The 25,087-nt window shown below is 38.5% G+C and overlaps 1 protein-coding gene across 1 annotated transcript; it reads left to right on the top strand.

Moving 5' to 3' along the window:
* The first annotated feature begins 874 nt into the window (after positions 1-874).
* On the top strand, positions 875-23,613 carry LOC126483822 (lamin Dm0-like). The gene is made up of 10 exons (XM_050107020.1): positions 875-1,419; positions 12,449-12,581; positions 12,660-12,797; positions 13,947-14,129; positions 14,496-14,636; positions 14,716-14,921; positions 15,058-15,289; positions 20,660-20,881; positions 20,963-21,085; positions 22,390-23,613. Exons 1-10 carry the CDS (start codon positions 1,007-1,009, stop codon positions 22,426-22,428), a joined length of 1,830 nt encoding a protein of 609 aa, XP_049962977.1. The 5' UTR covers positions 875-1,006; the 3' UTR covers positions 22,429-23,613.
* Positions 23,614-25,087: the final 1,474 nt, after the last annotated feature.

Raw genomic sequence — 25,087 nt, 5'->3', positions numbered from 1 at the left:
TGGGGCGGGTATATCACGTGAGCCACGCTTTGCCAGGGGAAGTCACCAGAGAACTAACCACAGTACAGCCGGCTATGAAACATTTTAAGTTCAAATTGACATTACTATTTTCGTAAATCTATTGCTCTGGAAAGAACGTTGTGGATGAAGGCAATGTACTCCTTCAAAGCATAGCAGATTTCACATCCAATGGTCTGGATTGCGTCGAAGTTGTTCTATACATTTGCTATGTTACAATATATTTTGAACTGGAAATGACTCAATTCCTTTTAATTATACTTCGTAGCGTGGAACGTTCTAAAAAATCTTTTGTCAGTGAAGAAAACTCGTTTTGTGACTGCGCCATTCCTTGATAAGGGAGATAAATCATTAGAGACAGTGGTGAAAGCGCGTGAATTACGCACCTAAAGAAGGAAACCTTCAGAACTACCATAGCAAAATTCTGTTACAGGCCTATCCTGAAACCATAAGAAATTGCTTATGAAGAGGAAATTATTTAAAATTAAAGAAAGGTATAAACAGAGGTAGTTTGCTAAGGAAGCATTCAGTCGCAAAAAATGAGCATCTTTTGAACCAGTTCTTTAATTGATGTGACCTTCGTGGCTGCTGTAAGATACAGGTATTTCCTATTCTTATTTATTATTTGCTTTTAGTCGGCGTTGTTTTAAGCCATCACAGATTAAAAATACTGAAAAATTGGATTACGACATACTGTTGAAGGGTAACTGCTTGTTTGTATGAAAACAGATAATTCATATCTGTAACAACAAGTTCTTTGATGTTGACGGTAAACATCTGTGGCATAGGTCTATCATCTTCGCCAACGCAAACGAAATTCAAACAGAGGAGAGCGTCTGTGACGTCAGAGGTCACGTGTTCCGTACGGAGTGATAAGTTCGGTACCAGTGAGCTTGTACTCCTTTGCTTGGTGTGGCCATATTAGCGTGGCGTAGTTGGGCGTTGCTGTCGGTGCACTTTGTGTTTTTAGTTGTTGATCCGCTTAAACATGGCTACAAAGTCTGTAAAGCGGACCACTATAACTTCTACTGCATCTTCTTCGATCTCATCGCCTCAACCTGGCACTTCTACCCCTACACCGGGGTCGGGCAGGCCGGGTAGTCCCTTAAGCCCGACCCGGTACAGCCGTTTGCAGGAAAAGGCAGATCTCCAAAATCTCAATGATCGGCTGGCAACTTACATTGATCGCGTGCGGCAGCTAGAGCAAGAAAATAGCCTACTAACTCGAGAGATACAGAGCAGTCAGGAAACTGTCACAAGAGAAGTTAAGAACTTAAAATCAATCTATGAGCAAGAGTTGGCCGAAGCCAGGAAGATGCTGGATGAAACTGCAAGAGACAGGGCAAGACTCGAGATAGAAGTAAAACGGCTGAAGGATGACAACGATGGCTTGAAAACGCAGTAAGTACAGTTATTTTTGTCCAAGTATTGTAAATGTTTGTACTTAACAATGCAACGGTTGTTGACAGGATTGCAGGTAGTAAAGCTGCGTTTCAAAACTGTCATTAATTTTGGTGGGAATATGATCATCCTTCGAATATGTGTTGACATATAGCAGTAGGCGATTGTATGTGCTCAGAGTATTTTCTATATTTTAATTATTTGCATTTCGTACACTAATTGCAACGTAATTTATCTTCTCGTGCCGTAACAAGCAGCGCTGTGTGTGTGTGTGTGTGTGTGTGTTGTAATTACATGTTTAAACAAAATAGGGTGCAAGAATTAAGGTAGCAGAGCATTACACAAGAGGTACCGTACTTTTTGTCTTGGTGCTTGATAAAATTTGCAAACTGAGAGTAAGTTGTGACGGTGCTAGTCTTCACGTAATAGTTGAACTTTATTGTAAGCAGATATATCGAAGTGGTTTTATGTGCGTTTGTCACTATATTTATTGCATTGTGTGTTAAGTTTGTGCCACAGGAAAATTGTTCTGCACTCTAAATTGTGGTTACGAAATTATAGCTTGTCAGTACCATCTTTCATCTTTGTAGAAAGAAATGTTCTGTGCTTTTGCGGAAATCTGTTGTAAGAGTAATTTTTCTGTGCATAATTTGGTCTGTTGCTTCTGAGTTAGGTTTGCAGTGATTTGCGGACATTATGCAACAATTGATGCATTTCCTTTCTAACGTACTTTTGTTAACTCTTGTAGGACCTATGCACCATTGTTTGGCTATAGATCTACATTAATCTGGGTACAGATATGCGTGTTACTCATTAGTGTCATTCAGAAATGGGGTAAATGATTTTAGTTCCTACATTGCTGTTATGTGTATTGCAAGATTGTCCTTGAGTTTCATTGCAGAAGGTGCACAGCTTGACAGATAAAACAACGAAAGTGAAGTTGATAACGATGTCAAAGCATAGTTCACTGTTAGATAAGATTGCTAACGTAAACAAACGGTATGTTTATGTGCATAGTTCTTCCATCTGTTGTTTAGGTTCTACTAAATTTAAATCTAGAGAAAACAATAAGTGAAAGAGCATTTAGTTCACCACTAGGTAACGTGACTTGTATATAACTGTTTAAATTTAATTCCTTTCCTGAGCGTTTTTGCTTTCGTCCGTTGAACTTTTGCACATCATTCGGATCAGTTTTACATCAATTTCGTCATTTTGATTTGCAAGGATTGGTAACGACTAGTGTTGGAAGACTGACAAGCCTTCAGTAATGCTTAAGGATATGTAAATAAAAACATAGCCAACAATTTGGAGTGCGTTCCAACAGCATATTACACATGTTTGTATAATTAGAACCAGCTAGAGTTTCGCTGCAGGTTTGCACTGGCATCTTGGTGCGAGAGAATTGGCACGTGCTAAGTGTGTGAATTCTTACTTTAACAGAATTTCCGAAACTTGGAAATGCGAAGTTCGGTGACTGTGCAGGGAGTTTGAAGTGAAACTCTACGGGGTGTTTAGAGCATTGTTTTTATTCATGGCTGTATCAACTGTTGTATGTATAGTTACTGTGTATCTGAATGGCGGCCCAGTGGAACTGTTCGGACACGAGAGAAAATTTGCGTATGATGTGACAGCTAAATATAACTGGGAACATAAAAGCAACGTAGCCTCTGTGATGTGATTACGTTAAATGGCGGTGACGTATTGGACTGACCTTGGCCGACTTATGACCTGTTATTTTTGGTGGTTCCATCAGTGATACTGTTTACTGATGACAGGTTTTCGTCGACGATAGTTCATTCGAAAAACCCCATGTGGGTTGCGCTGAGTTAAAATTTTCCAATGAAATGTAGCTATAAAATCTTGGCATGTTTTGCTACATGTATACCTTTTTTGTTCGTGGCAGTTCTTTCTTACGTTCATTATAATTTTTTAAACGTTTGCAGAATCATTTTGTGAATCGTTGGGAGGCGGTGGTCTCGGGTCTGCAAGTAGGGAAACGGGCTGGGGAGCGTTGTACATGTCTCTTGGAATGAATTTGCGGAAAATGAACAAGCAGATCATGAAGTGCTTCGAATGGGTACTGCATTTGTTTTGTCTCAGGGATATTCTATCCGCCAGAAAAATTTATTCGGATTTTAAAGTTTAGTTGACAGTTCACTAACCCTGTATTTGTGAGTGTTTTACACACACACACCCAACGAGACCGCGCACTGTTCATTCTTTTTCGTTTTCTATTTTTTCTGTTTATAGATGAAGAGCTGATTGGTGTACACTGTGAGGAAGTAGCGACTTTGTTGTTTTGTTTGAGGTATCGCCTCATTTCGGCACAACCTCAAAACCCGTGACCTTATAGTCCCTGACCTACTTAATTGCACAACTCCACGATCGAGAGAAAGTGCACATCTGAAGCGACAGCTCGGTTATCCTTTATCTAAACGAGTTTGCCCTCCCGTTGAAGATGACCCAAAAATCCTTTTATGCTTACCTTGAAGTTTACTTAACTGAGCAACGAATTCAAGGTGTGCTCCTTCCCATTCCATTCGCGTACGAAGCGCGGGAAGAATGACTGTATAAATGACTTTTCGCGAGCCAGTGTTTATAATCTTGTCTTTGCAGTCTTTACGGAAGTAATGCAGAGAGGGCTAGAACTTGTATACATAGATTCCCAGTTTAAATAGTTTTTCTTGTATCTGTGTAAGTAGACTTCCGGTCAATAGTTGTCGCCTTTTTTAAAGCATCCTCTGGCGTCGTTTAGCATTTAAGGTCATTCTCTCCCGTGAGTCAAAATTTGAGATCACTCGTGCTGCATTATGTATCACATGTTAGTGCTAATTGCCATGGATCCTATACGCGTGAGCCATATCCTTTATAGTTTCCAAAGTATCTTATCAACTAACCTTACTGTCACCTGGGTTGCATGAACATTGAAAGCGGTTTTGTGGTTCGCATATCTATTGAATGCTTTAGTTCCAGGAACCTCTTATCACCAACGCCCACCCTTACTGTGTAGTAGGTACTAAAGGTAGGCTAAAAGGTGCTTACATCGATTCGAAGTACGTGGGTGCGACGCTCGTTCAAACCCAGTAACGTAGTTTGTTTATATCGAAACCAAAGTTTACGCATGATCACTGGCGGAATGGCAAGGATTGTGCGGGTCTTTGAGGGCGCGGTCTTCCTGTCCTGTCCAAGTGATGACGTTCCCCTCAACGACGCTACCCGCCCTTACACTAAAACCGGATAGCGTTTGCGCTGGCAGAGGTGAATGGCGTCAGGATGATGTCATCGCGTCGACGGAAGCGTTACGCGGAGCTGCGCGTGTCAGACTGGTTCTCCGAAAAATCTCACACGCTACGTATGTAGAACGTTGTTCATCGGCCAGGCATTCGAATAAATGAACAAAAAAGGTTTTTCTTACAGCGGTCTTGTAAAAGTAAAGCATACTCTATAATCCAGCAGGAACTGATCGTACGGCGGTAGTGTTTCTGTAACCATATATACCAAATAGTTCAAGAAATTATAGTAGTAGCGAATGCAAATTGTTGTATTAGTTAGTATTCTTTTCGAGAACATTTCTCACGGCATAGTTGCCAGGTTGGTGATCGCTATTTCTTCAAAACCTGAGCGCTCTCTCTCTCTCTCTCTCTCTCTCTCTCTCTCTCTCTCTCTCTCTCTCTGTGTGTGTGTGTGTGTGTGTGTGTGTGTGTGTGTGTGTGTGTGTGTGTGTGTGACACCATGAGTTTTGCGGGACTAAAAAATAATAGGGACGACGAAATGGTTTGCATTAGCATTGCAGAGCTGATACCACGTATTCAGTACAGAAATTCGAAGCAGTTGCTCATATTCAAGGTGCCTAGTGGTGGGTATTGCGGTCAAGGATTTAACAGCGGCAAATGTAAATTGTGTAGAAGGTTGTAAACACTTCTACCTTCTCAAATGTCTACCTTCTATTTCCATGTGCCTTCTTATATTGGGACACTGAAAAAAGCGTAGTCTCGGTTCTTCATAGCGCAAATGCTAAGTAATGCACAGGTAGTAAGTAGTAAGTGCAGGTGGAATCTGTTGCTAATTTCCCATTGTGATGTCTAGCTTCTAAATTTTACTTTAACCAAGAAGCCTCAGTTGTCATAGAAACTGGGACAGGCTACGTGAATTAAACTGAGAGGCTTAAATTGTGTGAGGGAGATATCGCTTATCAGGAAGTGGGTTTCCTGCCTGATTGCGCATTCAGCATTAAACGCCTTGTTTTGACAAGGAAGCACACGTGGTTCTTACACGCACGTGCTACACTTATTCAAATTTGCTAGCGTTCGTCGAACTAGGCACACTTTCTTGAAGTCTCGCCTTTGAATTTAAATTTCTCACTCATGTGACATCAGATTAATAAATTGCGGGTTTTTGTCTGGTATCTCATAACTTATTAAGAAATATATCGCTGTTTCGTTCAGGTTCATTTGGCGAAAATATACCAAACGCACCGTCACTTAACTTTTGAAGTTGTGGTTTGTTTTTAAAAACTGAGTAGGTATCATTGGAAGATTGTGCTGGTATATCGGAACAGTTGATTGCCGTGCACATTTGTTAACTGAGCACCAGACCTTCGTTCAGCTGGTTAGACGAGAAAGTTTCCGTGGCAGAAACAAGAAATCACGTCATGATCAGGAGGCGGATAAAATTAATTTCCCTGAGTCTTCACATTCCCGAATATTTTTTACAATTGCTGACTAAAACGTCGAATGTGAGCTGCGTATCGAGTCCAGTTAATTTGGGCTATTGATCCAGGCTGTAGCGCAATGTTCTGCCATTGGGTAAAACAATCCAATAGCAGAAGTTCATAAGGCTCAAACTGATGAACCCAATATTGTACCACAAAGTTTCTGCAAGATGTTTCCTGCTTTCCTATTGGTGGCAGTTTTGAGTAGGTGCTCTTAGCTGTGTCAGGTGACCTCTAGACAAAGTGGAATTCTGTTACGCCTCAACTGTTTCTCTTCAAAATGTACCTGTTTCTTCGTTGGCGAGCCTGTTGTTACGGTGGAAACTGGCTATTTCTGTCTTGGCAACGCTCTTATCTCCATCTTTGGAAGTGTAAAAAAAAATTGGTCTTCGGTCAAGACACGCACTAACGTCCAGGCCTACTGTCAGAATATCTATATATCCCTGCTGATTTACCCGCGTCCGGCCGTCCTGATTTAGGTTTTCCGTGATTTCCCTAAATCACTACAGGCAAATGCTGGGACTAATGACCTCAGCAGTTGAGTCCCATAGTGCTCAGAGCCATTTGAACCATTTGAGCAAATGCTGGGATGGTTCCTTTGAAAGGGCACGGCCGACTCCCTTCCTCGTCCTTCCCTAATCCGATGAGACCGATGACCTCGCAGTTTGGTCTCTTCCCCCAAACAACCCAACCCTCCCTGCTGATTTAGGCGCGTGTGCTACTTACAGAGAAAGCATAAGATAAACTTGTGGAACATTATTACCGAGACTTTTGGCACTGACGTCACTGTTGCTGGTGGACGGTTGCTGCATTGCAACTATAAATGAAATACATTCGTGTTGCGCACCATGTGATCCCATCCTTTATTTTTTTTAAATAAAGTCGTGTTATTTGAATCGTCGAAACCTGTTTTAAAAATTGGAAAAGATATTTTATGAGATAATGAAATTAGCATATAGTCAGTTTTACTGAACAATGCTTAAATTGTATAAAAATGTACACGCTGTTTTGCACAAATTTGACAGCGTATCTTTTCAAACACTCAGGTATACAAAGAGATAGAGCAATTTGGACACCGCCAGGACGTTTCTTTTCAGCACGTTGTTCCGTTTTGGTCCTTTGACAGAAGAAAGTATAGACGCAACACTGCAGCAACATAAAGGGCTGTTTATTGAAGTACAGATAGGTATCATAATGCAGTTACTCTTCCTTGTGCTGTGTACAACGGTAGTGAAGGGAACGCAGTGACAGCTACGAAGTTCACACTACCTGAGCAAGATAAGAGCGCCGTCCCCCTCACTGCCGTTGCGCGAGCCCTACTCAGGTTAAGCGTCATTACAGGATGGTTCTTAATAAGTAACAGTACTGGCGCCGGACACGGCTAGTGACCTGCCATGTGTCACATCATACACAAATTTGTCAGCCTCTTCGAAATAAGACAGGTAAAAACCTGTGCCAATCTTAGAATAGAACCACATCCGATGCCCCTCAATTATTTTTTGTTCATGTTATTCCCCCCTCCGCCAGTTTTTGTACCTTCTGGTGTGAGTTTCCACCAATTCCTTTTCTCACTGATCCTATGTAGAATCTGATTTGTCAGCCCACTTCTTCCAGCATTTTATAAGACATTGCTACAGTCCGAGAAGCACTTGTAAGTACTCTCTTCCTTCCATGCGATACTACAAAAATGCCACATTTTTTGAGAGTTCGCATTTGGGGAAGCCGAAGAAGTTGCTGCGAACCTGTTACAGCTGTTTTCTGGCTGAACCACTTTAATCTAGGACTCCCAACATATTATGTAAACGGGAAGACTCAACTCAAAATTATTTTCGAGAAAACAAGTATGAAAATTTTACATGGAGATACATCTCTTGTATGGTCACTAGTGTTCAAGGAGACCACAACCGAGCGAGTGCGTGCTTAGTTCCATAAGAGCGAGGTCTCTGGCTCGAATCCCGGTATCGGCGCTTTTTCCATTTCACGTAATTGATTTTTCTGGCTGCGCATATTATGTCTAATGAAGTTATTTTCGTAACCTTCAGCCTGGAAAATCGGATTTTTCTCTAAAATTTTGGTGTAGTTTCTCATAACCGTACGTTCCAACTCACCATGGGCCCCGTTTTCCCGGTATCTGCGCAGGTACGTTTCCACTCATCGCATGAACTCACTTTCCCGGTATTCATGCAGATAGTTTTGACCCACCAGTAACAACTGCATATCCACAAATGACTTCAGGTTGGTGAAAGGAGAGAGAGCAGCTTTTAGAAACCTGCAGAAAACAACATTCTTATTCCCCGTGGTATTCACCCACGCTCCAAGATGTCCGATTTTTACGAGTAAGTGAGGTGCTATGCCTGGTACGAAGCATCGGGAGAATGTGAACCCGAAACGCTTTACAATGTAGTTTCAAATGTGCTATAAACTGCACCCGTGTGTAGTGAAAAACTTTCTCCAGAACACATATTGCGTCGATTCCTTATGTAGTAATGACAGAATAATACATGGAAATTGTAGAACAAATATTGCAGAACATTTTGAAATGTTAGCGGAGAAACGACTCGTAGTAGAAAACGAAATATTTCCCACCGATAAATCGAAGGTGATTGTTTCTAGGCACCAAGTAGAAGCGTCTTTGTCAGACGATTACTACTCCCGAAGAAATTGGACAGCAATTATGTTCCCCTGGATTACATGATTAGGGTCGTCATTCTAGATAGAGAGCATCCAGGATGGAGTTCGGTCACTCTCCACAATAAAAGAATTGATAATCCGTACAGTCATAACAAATGGAAATGGCAGTGAAAAAGAAAACTACCGGCAGCTAGATTCTACCCAAAGACCTCTCACGTTTGAGATTAAGTGCTTACTCGCATGACCTGTTTACGCATATTGAAATCAGTATTGCCATGAGTCAGATCGGTGAGGAGAAGTTCGTACGTTCTCCTTATTAGCATGCGTATTTTGACGGCAATTTCTTGCAACTATAAAATCCATTTAAATACGAAAGTGAAGCCAACGGAGAAAGTGCGACTTGCGTATCTGAAACTTTATGGGGTAGTAAGAGCTGTCGCCCTAAGCTTAGAATATATGAATTCCCACAGTTTTGATCCCATTAGCGCGACATTTCTGTGATGGTTTTTGTCCTCGCTTCGTTCTGAGCCACGATCAGATATACGGGAATGGTATAAAATTGCTGGGGCCACACACACTTAGTTAAGTAGCCGTTATGTTTTACATGACTGTATCGTATCGTATTGAAGAAGATATCAGCATTATATCTTAATGTAGAAATGCCATTTGTGGCAGCGGTTAAAGCTTTATAAGTGAAAGTGTAAACCATACTGCTAAATTCTTGTAAAGAGATCATACGTTCGAAACTAGCCATTATTATTATTTGGAAAAATGAAAATAATTTAAAATGCTAAATTAAACGAGCAACGAGCGACCCGAACTCCACTTCCAGGTAGAGTAATTCGGATTTTGCGTGTTCACGGGATACGGGCCCAGGCTATTGATCCCTTTAACCTGCCTGCCTCTGCCGCTGTTCGTGCTGGGCGTTGCCCCACTTTCCCGTTACCAGCATTTATTCGGTGTTCCTGTTAGTTGCTACTACTAAAGCTCAGCTCTCCCACGGTGAATCCAGCGCGGCTTGCTTCTTCACGTAGGAGGGGGTGGAAGTGTTTGCGAATAGCGAGAGATATATATATCTCTTTCCGGGGGATATACGGTGTGCTTACAGCTGCACGCGCAGAGAACGGCGTCGCCGCGTCCCCACGTTGCCACACCGACCCATATCCCTATCCCTGCTACGTTACCATTCGTGCCATAGGGAACTTATATAGAAATACAAGGAATGAAGAGTCACAACAAAATGATAGCGCGGTGTCATAGCTGAAGATGGTGTTGACACACAGATCAACAATGATAAGCGTGAGATGTGATGTGGGCTGGTAGAACTATGAACTCGTGCATACATACTGTTCGACTGATTGTGCTTCTACGCGATAGCGGAAGGAATTTGCATGTCGGGCGCGAACGAGTTGCCAGGCAACCGTTGAAACTAAGGTGACGTCACGGATTACCTAAGAGAAAGCGCCGCCGGTGGCGGCGTTCTTTACTTAGCGATGATGTCACGGCCCGCATTGGTTTGGTGACGTGAGCGTCGCTTTACTTTGTGGCCCGCTTCACCTTCACCCTCCACCTCCCCTTACATTCCTGTTGGAAATACTATGACACAAATATTTTTAGCCGTAGGGTAATACTCTTTAACACTCTCAAATTACAAAAACACCGTAACTGACCTTTAAACTAACTTTAGAAATTCAGCGAATCAGTTAAGCATCAGAAAATAGGAATGAGATTTAACAGCATCAGAAAAGAAGCAGATAAGACCATGTTTACAGTGAAGTAATCATTTGGCATGTGGACCACAGTGACATTGCATCAGGGTTAGGATTAGGGTTTATCTAGTGTGTCTGTGGTTGCAAACTTGGGACAGCTGTATCTAGATTAGGAAAATATTGCAGCACCCCAGAAAGGCCCTGGAACGGTGGTTGCTAATTGAAAGTTCTGTTGACATGAAATTATTTCATGTAAGTAAACTGTGGGTGGGGGTGGCAGAGATACCATGCAGGTAGACATTTGAATGAATTTGTTGTGATAAAATTAAGGGATTAGCATGTCATGGTTTTTGAGGCAGTATTAAGCTATAAGCAATTTTGAATGTGGGTTTGTCAGTGACACTGAAGACAGTAGTTGATGCCCCTGCTGGAGACATCATCTGGTTCACCTCATAAGTTGAACAATGTTGTTGAAGGTTTATACTGGAAGGTGAGATTCCTCAACTGCTATTAAGGAATTGATCAGGGAAATAATTAAGACACTATTGTCATGAAGCTGTTTGCAAAACTATCCAGTCCATTGAAGAATTTTCAGCCTAAATGATGCAGCAGGCACTTGGTAGAGTATTTGAAGCACTTTAGAAACAAGTGCTCTGTTTGTTAAATAGCAGTTAACTTCATTTTCCAACTGTTAGAGATTACGTTTGTGGAGAGTAATAGAGGAAGGGAATTTGGTGAATTTTTAGTGTCAAAATGTCATTTGACAGAGTTAATAAAAATTGTAATTTTTATCTAACACTGTGGTCTGTTGATGTGAGACAGCAGTGAGTATTTAAATATTTGAGCTGTGGGGCCCTGCCTGCACAAAATAGAAAGTTAATAATGCTTGAAAATACAGTACTTTGATGTGTGAGGGTTTAAATAAATTAAAGTTGTTAGCTGTGACATTGATGTTGAAATTTAATAATCCAAACCAGTTAGTTACCAGACTGATTGGTTTTTACATGGAGCTTAAGTAGTGTTACAAAGATGTTATAGTTACTGCTTTGATTGTTTCAATGAAGTATAATTAAACTTTTTTCTTTGGTGTGATGCTCAAGACTTCCAAGTGTTCACAACAGGGAAATAGCGAAGAATGGGATACGACCTGTCAGTTTTGAGCAACGTCGTCACAAGTTACCACAGATGATGCATTGCAGATGTAAAAGCATAGACGAACGTTGAGAAACAAAGGAATACTAATACAATGAAAACAAATTGTGGACATACATCACATACATCCATTTCTCAAATGTGTTACGTATATTGCTTTTTGCAGTCCTAGTGCCGTATTAAGTTTACCTGTATAGGTAAGCTGAAGAATAAGATACTAGTGCTAGTGAAATCAAGAAAGGGACATACTTAACATTGCCATGGAGAACCTCAGTTGACAGGTATATGTTGCATCCTACACTTGAGTTGATGACGACGAACATCAGCCATAATCCCACCCAGCTGCGAGAAACGAATCGGACAACATATCTACACCTAAGCCTCATTAGTCATCCATGTACATTGGAATAGATAAATCCGTACATACAAAGGAACAGCAAAAGGTAGAAATTATCCAGAATCAAAAAATTCCTCCAAAATCTCAAACCCCTAAGAATGAAAATAAGTACCTAATACATTGGAACACAAATGATTTAAATTACAAGTGACAAAATGTGTGCATCATACCTAGCCTGTCTTTTAACAACACATTTATTTCAATTTACAGTTATCATGCGTAGTTACAGAAGATACTTGATTTATTATCTTTTGCTTAAAATAAATAGAGTATTAACTGACTAAATTATGGCGCTACTGATCAAAGCTGACGGGTATACGCCACAACAGTGCTGTTATTCAGTTGGCTAACAGAGTTGACCTGTAGAAATTAAATATCTTGTAGACTTCCTAATGGAAATTATGGTGATATTAATCTGTTTGTACCTAGGTTAGATCGCAAGTCGAAAGCATTGGCGGCTGCTGAGAAGAATCTACAACTCAATGACATGAGACTTAATGACTTGTCCAACAAATACAAGCAGGCAGAAAATGAACGGCTGAAAGCTGTTGAAGAACTAAGGGTTTGTATCACAGTATTTGTAATTTCAAATTTTGTGTGGTGGTGGTGATCACTAATTTAAAGATTTTCCTTTGTGCAGGAACTACAGAAAGAATGTGAAGCTCTCCGTAAGCAAATTGAAGAACACCGCAAACATCTGGCAGATGAAACATTACTAAGAGTTGATGCCGAGAACGCATTGCAAACATTGAAGGAACAACTTCAGTTCAAGGAGCAGGTTAGTTTGCTCCTACCATTTGCCACGTGCAATAAAATAATTTTGCATATATGAAGTTTAAATTAAGCAGATGGAGAAAATTGTAATCTGTATCATGGTTTCTATTTCTTATATAGTAAAACTTTGGGAATACACTTCTCATGGGTTTGTGTGTTCAGTAGGAAAATATTATAAATTTAGACATAACTTCCAATGTCATTATGTCATCCTTCTGCAATATAGACTATAAAAAATAGGGCATTATAGGAATTCACAATAACTAACATTAACTAACTCTAGCATTAAATACAAACTATTTGGGATATGGAACTTGCGTGTTTCAGCAGAAACTTGGCAAGTCTGGTGCTTTGTTCCAAAGTGGTGTTGAAGTAGATTTCAGTATTATGGACAGTAGTTGTCAGTGAGATGACGCCATGAAAGTGTAATTGCATTGTCAGTGAGATGACATCATGAAAGTGTAATTGCAATGTGTAATGTATTTAAGGAATGGATAAAAAATTATGCTTTGCTTGTATTTCATGACAAGCACAGTTATGTTTATCAGTACCAACCATTTCATTTTTTTGTGTACTGACTGAAGCACAGCCTTGACATTTTTTGTTGTTCGCTGACCCCGATGTTACTGCTGTGCCAACTGACATTTTTATTGCGTAAGACTTACCGCAAGACTATGCCAGATGTTCCAAATGTAGGCGTTGAATGTCGTTTTGTACTGTGCTATCAGATTTTTAACACAGTCTTTGTTGTAATATCTGCAAAGTAAGATTACATACTGTTTTTATGTTAGAGTAAAAATTATTTTCTTATAGTCACATTTGTATTCCATATTTTAAGTCTTGATTCATTGATGTGGCTTCAGCACTAAATTTTGGTAAATTCCAAAATAAGCTTTAAACCTTCTGGATCAATACTTACGTTAAGCTTGGACATTTTATTGAGATTAAGCTTCAATTGCTCATACATTTATTAGATGGGTTTCAAAGATGTGGAGGTGCAGCCTTCTACACAAAGGTGTCCTCACAAGGGTTCGCTTTGTCTTCACTAGAAAGGAATTACTACCATTTTACCAAATGAAATCAATTATTTGCATGTAGTTTGTACACAAATAGAAAATAAGTATAGAGTGTTTATAAAAAACATACTGTCTAGGTATTCGATCAAGAATTATCAGAAGTGAGAACACGGCGTCAGATTGAAATAAGTGAAATTGATGGAAGACTCACACAGCAATATGAAGCTAAGCTTCAACAGTCTTTACAAGAACTAAGAGACCAGTATGAGCAACAGATGAAGCAGAATCGTGACGAGATTGAAAGCTTGTATGAGAGCAAGGTATGTGGTACTTTGTAGTTAACTTTTTATTCTGTAATGTGCATTGTTTATCACACATTGTTTTACTAATCGTGGTAATTCTTGTGTAACATCAATTTGATGTTTTTAAATGGCAGTCTTAAATGTACAAAAGAAAATGGTTTACAACTGCTTCTTTGCAAGCAGTTCATTACTATTATTTTAATAATATAAAAATGTTGTACAACAGTGGGATGGGTCAATAATAATTACTCATTTGCAGTCACAGTCTGGTGCTGTTGTGAGTTGTACCAACAAAGCAAAAGCAGTTTCATTTACTACACCTTTTTCTGTAAAATTACTGTATGTGGTTTGTAATTTTCTGATAGTGTAATAAATGACTTCTAGGTGAAGAGCCTACAGAATCAACTGCAACGCAACAGTGATGCTTCGTTGATGGCCGTAGATGAGCTCAGGCAGTCACGCACAAGAATTGAGGGCCTCAATGGCAGGATTGCTGAACTGGAGTCAGCTAATGCATCTCTTCTGGTGAGTCTTATCAACTGAAATGTATTGTGTACCTCAAGATAGTTCCTGGATGTATACTAAAGACTTTTCACTCCTACAGAGACGTTTGCATGAGCTTGAGAAACTGTTGGATGACGAGAGACTTAAGTTTCAACTTGACCGTGATGCATTGGAAAAGGAACTACAAGCCTTGCGTGATGAAATGGCAAATCAGTTGCAAGAATATCAAGACCTCATGGACATCAGAGTTGCTTTAGATCTGGAGATAGCTGCATACAGGAAATTATTGGAATCGGAAGAACAGAGGTGCCAGTTGTTTCCATATAAATTAACAAAACATGTATTTATCAGAAGTGCTTTATTTCAGATGTAATTTGCTTGCAAATTTCAAATGAAAATGTGGTGACCTTACGTTAATCCAATATTTCTGATACTGTTCTAGGTTGAACATAAGCCCAGGGCAGTCTCCCGCTTCTCCAGGGCGTGTGTCGAGAAGCACCCCACTGCGCAGAACTCCTGTGAGGGCACAAAAGCGCAAGCGCACTATGCTGGAAGAATCTGAGGAAGCCAGTCTTTCAGACTATAAAGTTAAGAGCAGTGCAAAAGGTGAAGTGCACATCACTGAAGTCTGCCCAGATGGCAGATTTGTCAGACTTCAGAATAAAAGCGGAAAGGTAGGTATTGACAGGAGGGAAGCAGTTTGCCTGCCTGAGGTGATGGAGGGTAAAAAAGTTATTCTCTAACCTTAATTGTATTATTTGTGACAGTTGTACTCTCTTAGCAGCTTGTGGGCAGTGAATTGTATGTTAAGACTGTTAAATATGCAGCTGAATAATGCTAGCGGTAAATACTGGAAACACTGTGCGATATAGATGTTCTTTGTAGTTTACGGTTACAACAGCTAAAATATTGTTGGATTTGATATTTGATTCGGTAGCGATTTGATATTATGCTAGTTCTTTTTGTTTGACCATTGCATTTGATGCCGCAGTAAGACAAATCTCGATTGTCCAATTCTTACTGGAAATAAGTGTAATAGTGGGTTATTTCATGTCAACGGGACCAATATTAAAGTGTCTCCACTTCACAATCTCAAAATCTAATGAAATTTGGTGTGAAGGTTCTATATTGTCTTTTTATGGTTATATACCAAATTTCAGTTTAAGTATCTTCAGTAGTTGAATGTTTGGGGCCTTTTAATAATAGGCTCACTCACCTTCACATCACATATGAAGGTGCAAATGTGCAAAGTTCGCTAGATGTTTTAAAAGCTCTAGCAAACATTTGGTCATGTGCATTAATAAACATAAAGGTACAAGCCTCTGAAGTCGCTGAAAGATTTGTTGTAAAATTCGCAACCCCAAGGTTTTACTGGCCACAGCTAGTTTCTGTATGAACCAATGGCACACAAACTCCATAGGTTATTCTCACCTGTGATGTACATAGGGATTAAATGTACTTCACTTTGGATGCCTAAATGAAAAGATACGCATCTGCAAAATTGGCCAAAATTTCTATGTGCAAATTGTAGGTTATTTTTGGGGGCAATATCTGAACTTTCCTTGTTCACTTTAAGCTTTCAAGGGTATATTGTTTAATTTCTGGATCTTGCCTTTTGTTGATTAAGAATACCTTTCAAAAGTGGGGAAAATGGATTATCGACAAACATAGAAAATTTGAAGTTGTAAATAAACATATGTATAACTTGCAGTGTCTCTTAATGAGATTTTCCTGTGGCTCAGGGTAGGTAACTATGCCAACAATAAGAATTTTTATATTAGTTTTCTGTATAACATTACCTTGAAGAGAACGGTCCATTGACACCCAATCAACACGTATGTAGAAAACATCGTTGTTATGAAACACAATTAGCTCTTCACTCTCTTGAAGTGTTGAGTGCTGTTGAAAGGGTATTTCAAATTGATCCCGTATTTCTAGATTTCCAAAAGGCTTTTGACACTGTAAAACTCCAGGGGCTTGTAATGAAGTTGTGTGCATGTGGAATATCGTCTTATCATTCACTGGATTCGTCATGTCCTGTCACAGTTCATCGTAGTTGACAGAGTGAAACAGAAGTGATTTTTGGCTTTCCACAAGGTAGTGTTATAGTTTTTTTTGCTGTTCCTTATTTACATAGATGTTTTAGGAGACAATCTGAGCATCTGTCTCAGGTTGTTTGCAGTTGATGCTGTCGTTCGACTAATGTCATCAGAAGATAAAAACAAATTGCATAAGATTTAGAAAAGATATCTATATGGTGCAAAAATTGGAATATGTTGTGTAACGTGGCAAGGGCTCTAAATAATGAAAGGTGTGAAGTCATCTAAGTGTGCTAGAAGGAATCCATTAAATATTGATTACATGATAAGTCACGTCAAAGGGCCATAAATTTAACTAAATACCTAGGAATTAAGATTACAAACAACAGAAATTGGAAGGAACACACAAAATGTTGTGTGGAATGCTAACCTGACTGTTTTATTGCAGGACACTTAGAAAATATAACAGATCTAGTAGAGAGTCTGCTGCACTATGCTTGTCCGTCCTCTTTTTAGAATACTGCTGTGCGGTGTGGGGTCCTTACCAGATAGGACTGACAGAGTACATAGAGAAAGTTCAAAAAAGGGCAGCATGTTCTGCATTATCACAAAATAGGGGAGAGTGTATCACTGTAATTTACAGGTTTTGGGGTGGAATCATTAAAACAAAGGCAGTTTTTCACTGCGGAGCAATCTTCTCACGAAATTTCAATTATCAGTCTTCTCCTCTGAATGTGGAAATAGTTTGTTGATGCCAGTCTACATACAGAGTAAGGATCATAATAACAAAATAAGGGGAGTCAGAGCTCACATGGAAGGATATAGGTGTTCGTTTTTTCTGTGCGCTGTGATTGGAATAACAGAGAATTATTGTGAAGGTTGTTCAGTGAACCCTCTGTCAGGTGCTTAAATGTGATTTGCAGAGAATACATGTAGATGTAGATGGATATGAATGTTAGAAAAGTCATAAAATACTCTTAACATTATGACAGTATTGTGAAAGTATAATTCCTACTCACCATATAGCAGGGATGCTGAGCCACAGAGCCACAACAGACTATCAGAAAGTGAGCTTTTGACCAACAAGGCAAACATCGAAAAGAGGTGTGTGTGTGTGTGTGTGTGTGTGTGTGTGTGTGTGTGTGTGTGTGTTGATGGAGGCCTTGTTGACTGAAAGCTCACTTTCTGACAGTATTTTTGTTGTGCCTATCTGCAACTCGGCATCTCTGCTATATGGTAAGTAGAAACTATCCTTTCCGTAATATTCTTAAAATTATAAAATCTAGAAGACTGAATGGAATGCTATGTTACCTTAGAATGTTTTAACACTAGAATGTGTGGTGGTGCATATATCCATTGTCACTTTTTTCCATTGGCCTTATAAAGCAGCAATATTTTATAGCTTTATCCTCACAATGATACATTACTGAATCATGCCACTTTCAGTTGTTGCTTTCGTTGTTGGCAATTTTCAAATGAGCAGTTACCTATGCGGTTTCATTTTCCTTGCGACATTGTACAATTGTAGTGCTGAATGTTTGAATCATCAGTAGTCAGTAATCATTGTTGTAGCTGGAAATGTTGTAATAACTTGTGTATTTTATATACAAACAAGACAATCTGTTAAAAGTAAATTTAAAAAATTGCGAGATTTTAAGTGAATGATTCGTATGAATCAATGTAACATCATTCAAGTTATGCTTCAGAACTTGCATGGAAAATTCAGAATTGCTTGTTATCAGTTAATAAATTATTGTATAAAATGAATAGACCCCATTGCTCCCAGCTTCTACTTTGATGGATCTGGTGGAACTGATTGTCATGCCATCTCCATTCTGTTATGGCCAGTCACATACGACCAGTTAAGGAAATGTCACCAATGGACAAGGAGCTTCCATGATTTAGATCTGTGCTTGATTTTACTGAAGATGCTCAAATTTGTTCATACTATAATGCCTTGTTGATGAGAAAATTGCAATTCCTGCAGAAGACTTACTGCAATGCAATTTGGTAAAGAAAAATGCTAAACCAAGAAGGCTCTAACACCAGTAACCACTGCAGTGTCTGATGTATGTTGAAGTTACTGAATAATGAATTTTTTAAAATTCGTCAGAAGATTTAAGTGGCCCAAAAAGACTCATCCACCACGTTAACCAAGTATCACCATCCAGTGAAGACATGGATGTTGGTGAAGCTTGCTTTACTGCTAATACTTCATTATCATCACTTCGAGAGTTACTATTAAAACTTCAGATCAGCACAAGGGCTTCAACGGGATATATAGCGCAAAGTTCTTAAAGCCCAAAGCAGTGTTCCTAATGTAATTTCCACAGTTGCTATTGTGAGCCAGATACAAATGGAAGAGTCTCTTAATGTAAAGACATGGGCATCTTCACTGAAGAACTAAAGATTAAGCTTTAGATTTCAAGCAATTGCAGTAAACTTAGTTTCGACCCTCACCCCAAATAGCTGCACTACTGAAAAAAGGCTAAATAGTTTGCTGTTTCAACTAAAATGCTGAAGAAGGCTAGGAAACTAAAGGTTGATGGTGTGATTTTTGGCAACACCTGCAAACCAAAAAGAGGAAAAGCTCAGTGACAAAGAAAAATAAAATGTCCTCACGTTTTGAGAATAAGTTTCTCATTTGTGCCCATGCAAAAAGGATTGTATTGCAGTAAGAATAAATGGGAAAAGATTCTCAAGCAGAAGTGCCTACTCTTTTGTATCCAGAAAGAACTGCTCATTGCATATTTTTAGCTATATGGAAATAAACTGAACTTATCAGAATTTTCTGAGCTCAGGCCAAAATGATGTAACACAGTGGTGCTTCTGGATCTCATTCAGTATGTGTATACACAATTCAATAAAATGTCAAATGAATGTTTTTGTCAAATGAATGTTGGTTTCAGTGAGGTACATCCAAGATGACTAAAAGATCAAGAGTGTATGAAGATTGGAATCAAAAGATTTTATGGTACAGTGTTGTGAGAAATGTCCAGAAAAATTGCAGTAGATGCTCTTTTTAGACCATTTTGAATACAACCCTGAAGAATCAATGGAATGCAAGCAATGGATCCATACTGACACACATTGGAAACATACCAGAACTGTCGAAGATTGCATGGAGTCACAGATTTTGAAAATTACTGTTTTAAGAAGCCATCACTATGTCTAAACATCAAAGTTTATACCTTACGCAGCTAAAAGGAAACCATGCAGAACGTGAATTAATACCTGTGTGATCTGAGGTATTAGGGACTCACTTTCAGTATTGTAATAGTTATTTCTAAAGAACCATCATGTCCTGTATTCTTAGCAAATCTTAAATTTCTCATTAGAGATTTTTACCTGTATCTTTTGATTGCATATTTATCTTCCGTGTTCAGAACAATATTGAGGCAATCTTCACCAGTCTCACCTTATGGCTTCCAATGTTTTGATTTTGTTACCAGAATTACAAATTTTTTGAGCTTAAATACAAACTTTCAGACTTTACTCAGTATTTTAACTGGATGGGGTAGTCTGATGTTTTGATTCAATGGCAGGTCTTGCCTTTTGTTGAATGCAGTCTTTGTATCAGTGGTGACCCATGAAATTTTGGAGTATTTTGCTAGGGCCTTATGTCCTTTCCTTGAAGGCACTTTAAAATATCAATGCCATTACATTACTGACAAGTTGTACTTCAAATTAGCATTATTGAAATTATACAAAGGGCTCCAATTTGTGTTGGATACATGAATTTGTCTGAATAGCTAAATATTAATTGTTCTAAATTCTCTACAGTGCAGCCTTTTTAATTCTCATAAATAATAGGACTGTAATAGTGAGCCTTTGTCCACCATAGTCGGACAATTCTGTGCTTGACTGTTAAATTAACAATGTTCATATGTTTTCGCATAACACACTCTTATAAACCTATGAATATAATTTGATAGTTGTATTTGGACTGACAGTCAATATTTTTCCACTGTAAAGAGAAGACTGTATATTTCTGTCTTTTCACAGGAAGTGAATTTGAGTGGCTGGCAACTGATAAGACGTGCAGGTGATAATGAAACAGTTTTCAAATTTCACCGTAGTGTTAAAATTGAGGGTGGTGCTACCATCACTGTGTGGTCATCAGATGTAGGGCAGACACATGAGCCACCGAATAATATTGTGATGAAAGGACAGAAGTGGTTTGTTGGGGAAAGTATGACTACTACACTTTTGAACAACCAAGGAGAGGTACTGAATCTTGGTTACTAGTACAATATTAAATAGTTAGCTAATGTGTATTACGTAAAATAAAACTTCTGCATTTTCCAGGAAATGGCAGTCAGTGAGCGCAAACGCCAAATATTGACCAGTTCATCATCCCATCACAGGGAAATCTCTTCTGGTTATGGTCACCATAGAACTTTTGATGGTGAAGAACTATATCACCAGCAGGTATTAAATATTTGATACTTTGTATTTAATAAATGTCAATTGTGGAACTGCATACCTACTTTCAAGTAAGATGTCAGCCTTTACAGTTCTGGATTGGGGGGGGGGGGGGGTGGAGGAGAAGTCCAAAATCTGAAGCCTTCTTTTTCTGTAACTGTACACCAACTATGTAGTGAGTAGCAGTCTCTTTTCCTTGTTATTGAGTTAAAGTAGAAAACATTTAAAAATGCAGGAAAATAGCCACTTGGGATAAAGTTTACTTTACATGTTTTAGTGTCCCAAACATACAAGCTACTAAAGTTTTGTAAAGACATTGAGCTTCCCAGAGTGTCACATCTGGTTTTCATTAGTCAGCAGAATCCACATTCCCTAAAAGGTAATTGTGATTTTAGATAAAGTAAATCTGAGGAATGATGTGATATTTTATTTGTCTGTAAACAAAGATTGGCTGATTAGTTGGAAGATTACTGCTCAACAATATGGTACTTAAGCATGTCACCTATGCATTCTATGTATATGTGACTGCTGGATGGCAGCTGATGAACACAGCATGGAAGTTACGGATCTGTAACATGTCTACTTAGATACTCAGGACAGATTGTAGTGTATTTGTGGAGTAGAAATGATTGGCTCTTAAGTTCATTTTGTGTGTCCTTTAGTATTAACATCACCTTTCTTCGCCAATTAACATAAGTCTTTCTGATGTAAATTTGAGAGGGACTTAATGTTTAGCCACTATACATTAAATGTAGGCTTGTAATATTAAAACTGTTAGAACACACAGTTGGACTCAGTTAGTATCCCACTGTACCAACAAATAAGTTAGCACAATCCTCCCCTGGCCATCCGAAATAAGATTTTCTGTGGTTTCCACAAATAAAGGCAAATTTCAGGATAGCTCCTCAAACTAAAGCACAGTATTTCCTTCCCTGCACTTATCTTATCATAGCTTCCCCTCAGCCTCATGATTTTTTAATCACACTTTCAAAATGTAAGTTTTTAAATATTGTAGCAATGGTGTATTTGGGTACTTTATATTTCCACAATCACTTGTCCTCAGACAGTCATAAAATATTTGTCAGGAAAAGTACTCTTCTACAATCTGCATCTCCTCTTGATGCAAGTGTACTCACATCAGTATTTAGACTGACAGCGACTTGAGTTCCCTATTAGTTTGTTCAGTGTGAACTGGAGTTAGAAAATGATTTTCAACTAGATCCTTCCCTTGCAATATTTTCTCTGTACCCATTGCAAGTAACTTCTAAGTTACGTTCAAATATTCCAGCAAGATTTCTTCTTTCTTTCAGGGTGATCCGCAAGGAGAAGATAGATGCCGGATAATGTGAAGATGGGAGCTGTGAATGTCTAAATTTAGATAGATCCCATGAGAGATGGAAAATACCCTGCAAGAAGGGTGCATTAGGTCTCTAATTTTATTTGGGAAAAAGGAAATGTTTATAAAATGTATGAATTAACGGTTGGTGCTCTAGGGATGTTTGGACTGACCTGGATAAGCTTTTTTGTTTTGTGGGCTCTTGTGGTAAAGTATATGGGAGTGTGCTGGTGCCCATGATAGTCTGTGACTCCTTTATGCCGGGTGTTCACACAAGTACAAAATACTGTGCATCATCATTCATTTTCATGATAGTGCTGTCAATACGTTTTTGATGTTTTTTGTGTGTGTAGCATAGATTTTGTATTGAAATTGAAACATATTTATAAGTATTTGACTCATAAGTATCTTCATTCCCCATGGGATAATTTATTATACAGCACAGAAACTGTGCTGATTACATATACTTCTGTAATTTATTTGCATTGTTCCTTGCCCAGTAATTTAATAATACGGAACTTATTTTTGTACTGACTTAAATGCTGTAGGCCTCCCTTAGGCTCTGTGAATTGACAGTGGCTCAAGCTCAGTATGATGATTTGAGCCGCCCTGCAGGCAGTCCATATCATCCCCCATATTTCCTTCCAAGTGTATAACATCACCTAAACTTTCCAGTTTCATTTCATTTTAATATTTTATTGTACTCATTCTCATTTCATATGTAACTTTGTTGTTAATATTTGTAGAACTTTTCTGAAAGTTCCATACTTTTAAGAGTGAAGATCAAAGTGCAAGTGAAGTTTTCAGCATATTTTAGTCACTTTGATAATAGACTACTTTTAATGGTTTTTGAATGTGCAGAAAACATTGATTTGGTGGTCAATAGTTTACAAAAAGACGCTTCAGTTGTGCTGTACTATTTGTATACATCCATAACTTTTGTGTTTGGATAATATTGTTTTGGAAAAGATTTTATATCTAAATATCAAACATTCCCTTGCACTTATTATAGTAAGAATATTATAGTATAATGACACTTCTATCTGCCTGAAATGCTTCACGGGGATGGAATTGTGATAAGAGATAATTATTTGCAAACTTGAAATGTTAACAAAGCCACAATATTCTTTATACTAACAATATTTAACAGATGCACGTTAAGGTGGATTTATAATGAAAAATAAAACTATCACACCAATGTGCCTTCAGTATTATTCAGTTTTCCTAATTTTTATTTTTGCAGTATAGGAGAGCCACTTTTTAGGGTATTTCTTCAGAACTGATGTCTTAATTGTAAACATGATTTGTCACAATTATTGAAGGTAGGTTTCTCTTGGCTAAAGTCTCAAACTAATTTTGTGAGCAGTGAAAAGCAAATCAGAAATTCAAAGTAAAAGATCAAATTTTGAATAAGCTAACACGTCATGTTTTTGTTTGTAGCACAGTGTTGAATTTGTATGATATGTTTAATTACTGTACCATGTTCCGTGTTTGAAATGTTGCCACTGTTGTTAGATATAAGGAATGAATGCAGTTGGAAAATTTATTCACGTTGATAAAGTAATGTGGTAATAAGACAAGACAGCAGTTGTGTATTGCAACAACTGATCTGTTTTAATGATTTGTCACTTTAGTTGTGCCATACGTATGTTATTGGTTGAGTGAATGCATGCCAGGAAAATATTTTCAGGTGGATGTACCAAAAAATGTGTTGCATTACTAATTTAAGTTTCTATATGGTGGATGTATTCCCAATTTTGTTGTATTTGCTTCAGAAGTGAAGAAATGTGGATTAGTTGCAAGGGCAGTACTGAAGACAAGTAGCAGTTGTCAAACCCCTACAAGGTGCCAGTTTATTGACGTTAAAGTGTTTAGCAGAGAATGTAATTGGTAAACTTAAGTACTGCTAATACTGAGGAGGAGCTGCTTCTGTATATTACCTTGGAGTTTTCAAACTGTGCAGAGATCAAATCCTTTACTTTATTTTGTAAAGTGTTTCCTGTACTTGGTTGTCTGTAAATACGGGAACTGAGTACTGCTGAAATCAAATTGTACGATATGCGTAATAGCCTAGTATTAAAATATTTTTAAAGTGAAAAAGTTTTGCAGAAGGCCAAATCATGGGAAAATTAGCAAGTGCTGACAATCATACTGATACCTTGTATCAGCTTCCCCCCAAATTTGTTGCAAATGAATTAAAGGGAAACTTCATACTAAGTTCACTCTTCTTCATAAGTCATTTCTTGTGACAGCATCAAAACTCTTAACCCAGTATACTCTGTATTACCTGCAAGTTCTGTTGGCCTGTTGATGGAGGATACAAGTATTAATGTGTTGAGTGTGCTGCAAACCCTATTCATGATTTTAGATCTGTCACAGGCAAAGATTTAAAAAAAAAAAACATTAGTATCTGCTGAAGTTACTTTCTCTACTTTGGTGTTAGTTCAAATTTGTTTTCCCTTAGTTAACACATTTATCACACACTTTCTTTGCAGCGTGTCCCCATCTAAAGCCAAATGGTATAGCAGGTGCCACAGAAGCAAACTCACATTATTTGCAGCAGTATTTGAACTTGATTTTGCCACACCCACATCCTTTGGCCAGCTGCTCTCATGAAGTCTGGTCCTTATTGGGTCAGCTTTTGCAGGTGGCCCTACACTATTGTGAATTTG

The sequence above is a fragment of the Schistocerca serialis genome, chromosome 6, assembly GCF_023864345.2.
Source record: "Schistocerca serialis cubense isolate TAMUIC-IGC-003099 chromosome 6, iqSchSeri2.2, whole genome shotgun sequence".
Classification (NCBI taxonomy): domain Eukaryota; kingdom Metazoa; phylum Arthropoda; class Insecta; order Orthoptera; family Acrididae; genus Schistocerca; species Schistocerca serialis.
This window is presented reverse-complemented; position numbering and strand designations above follow the sequence as displayed.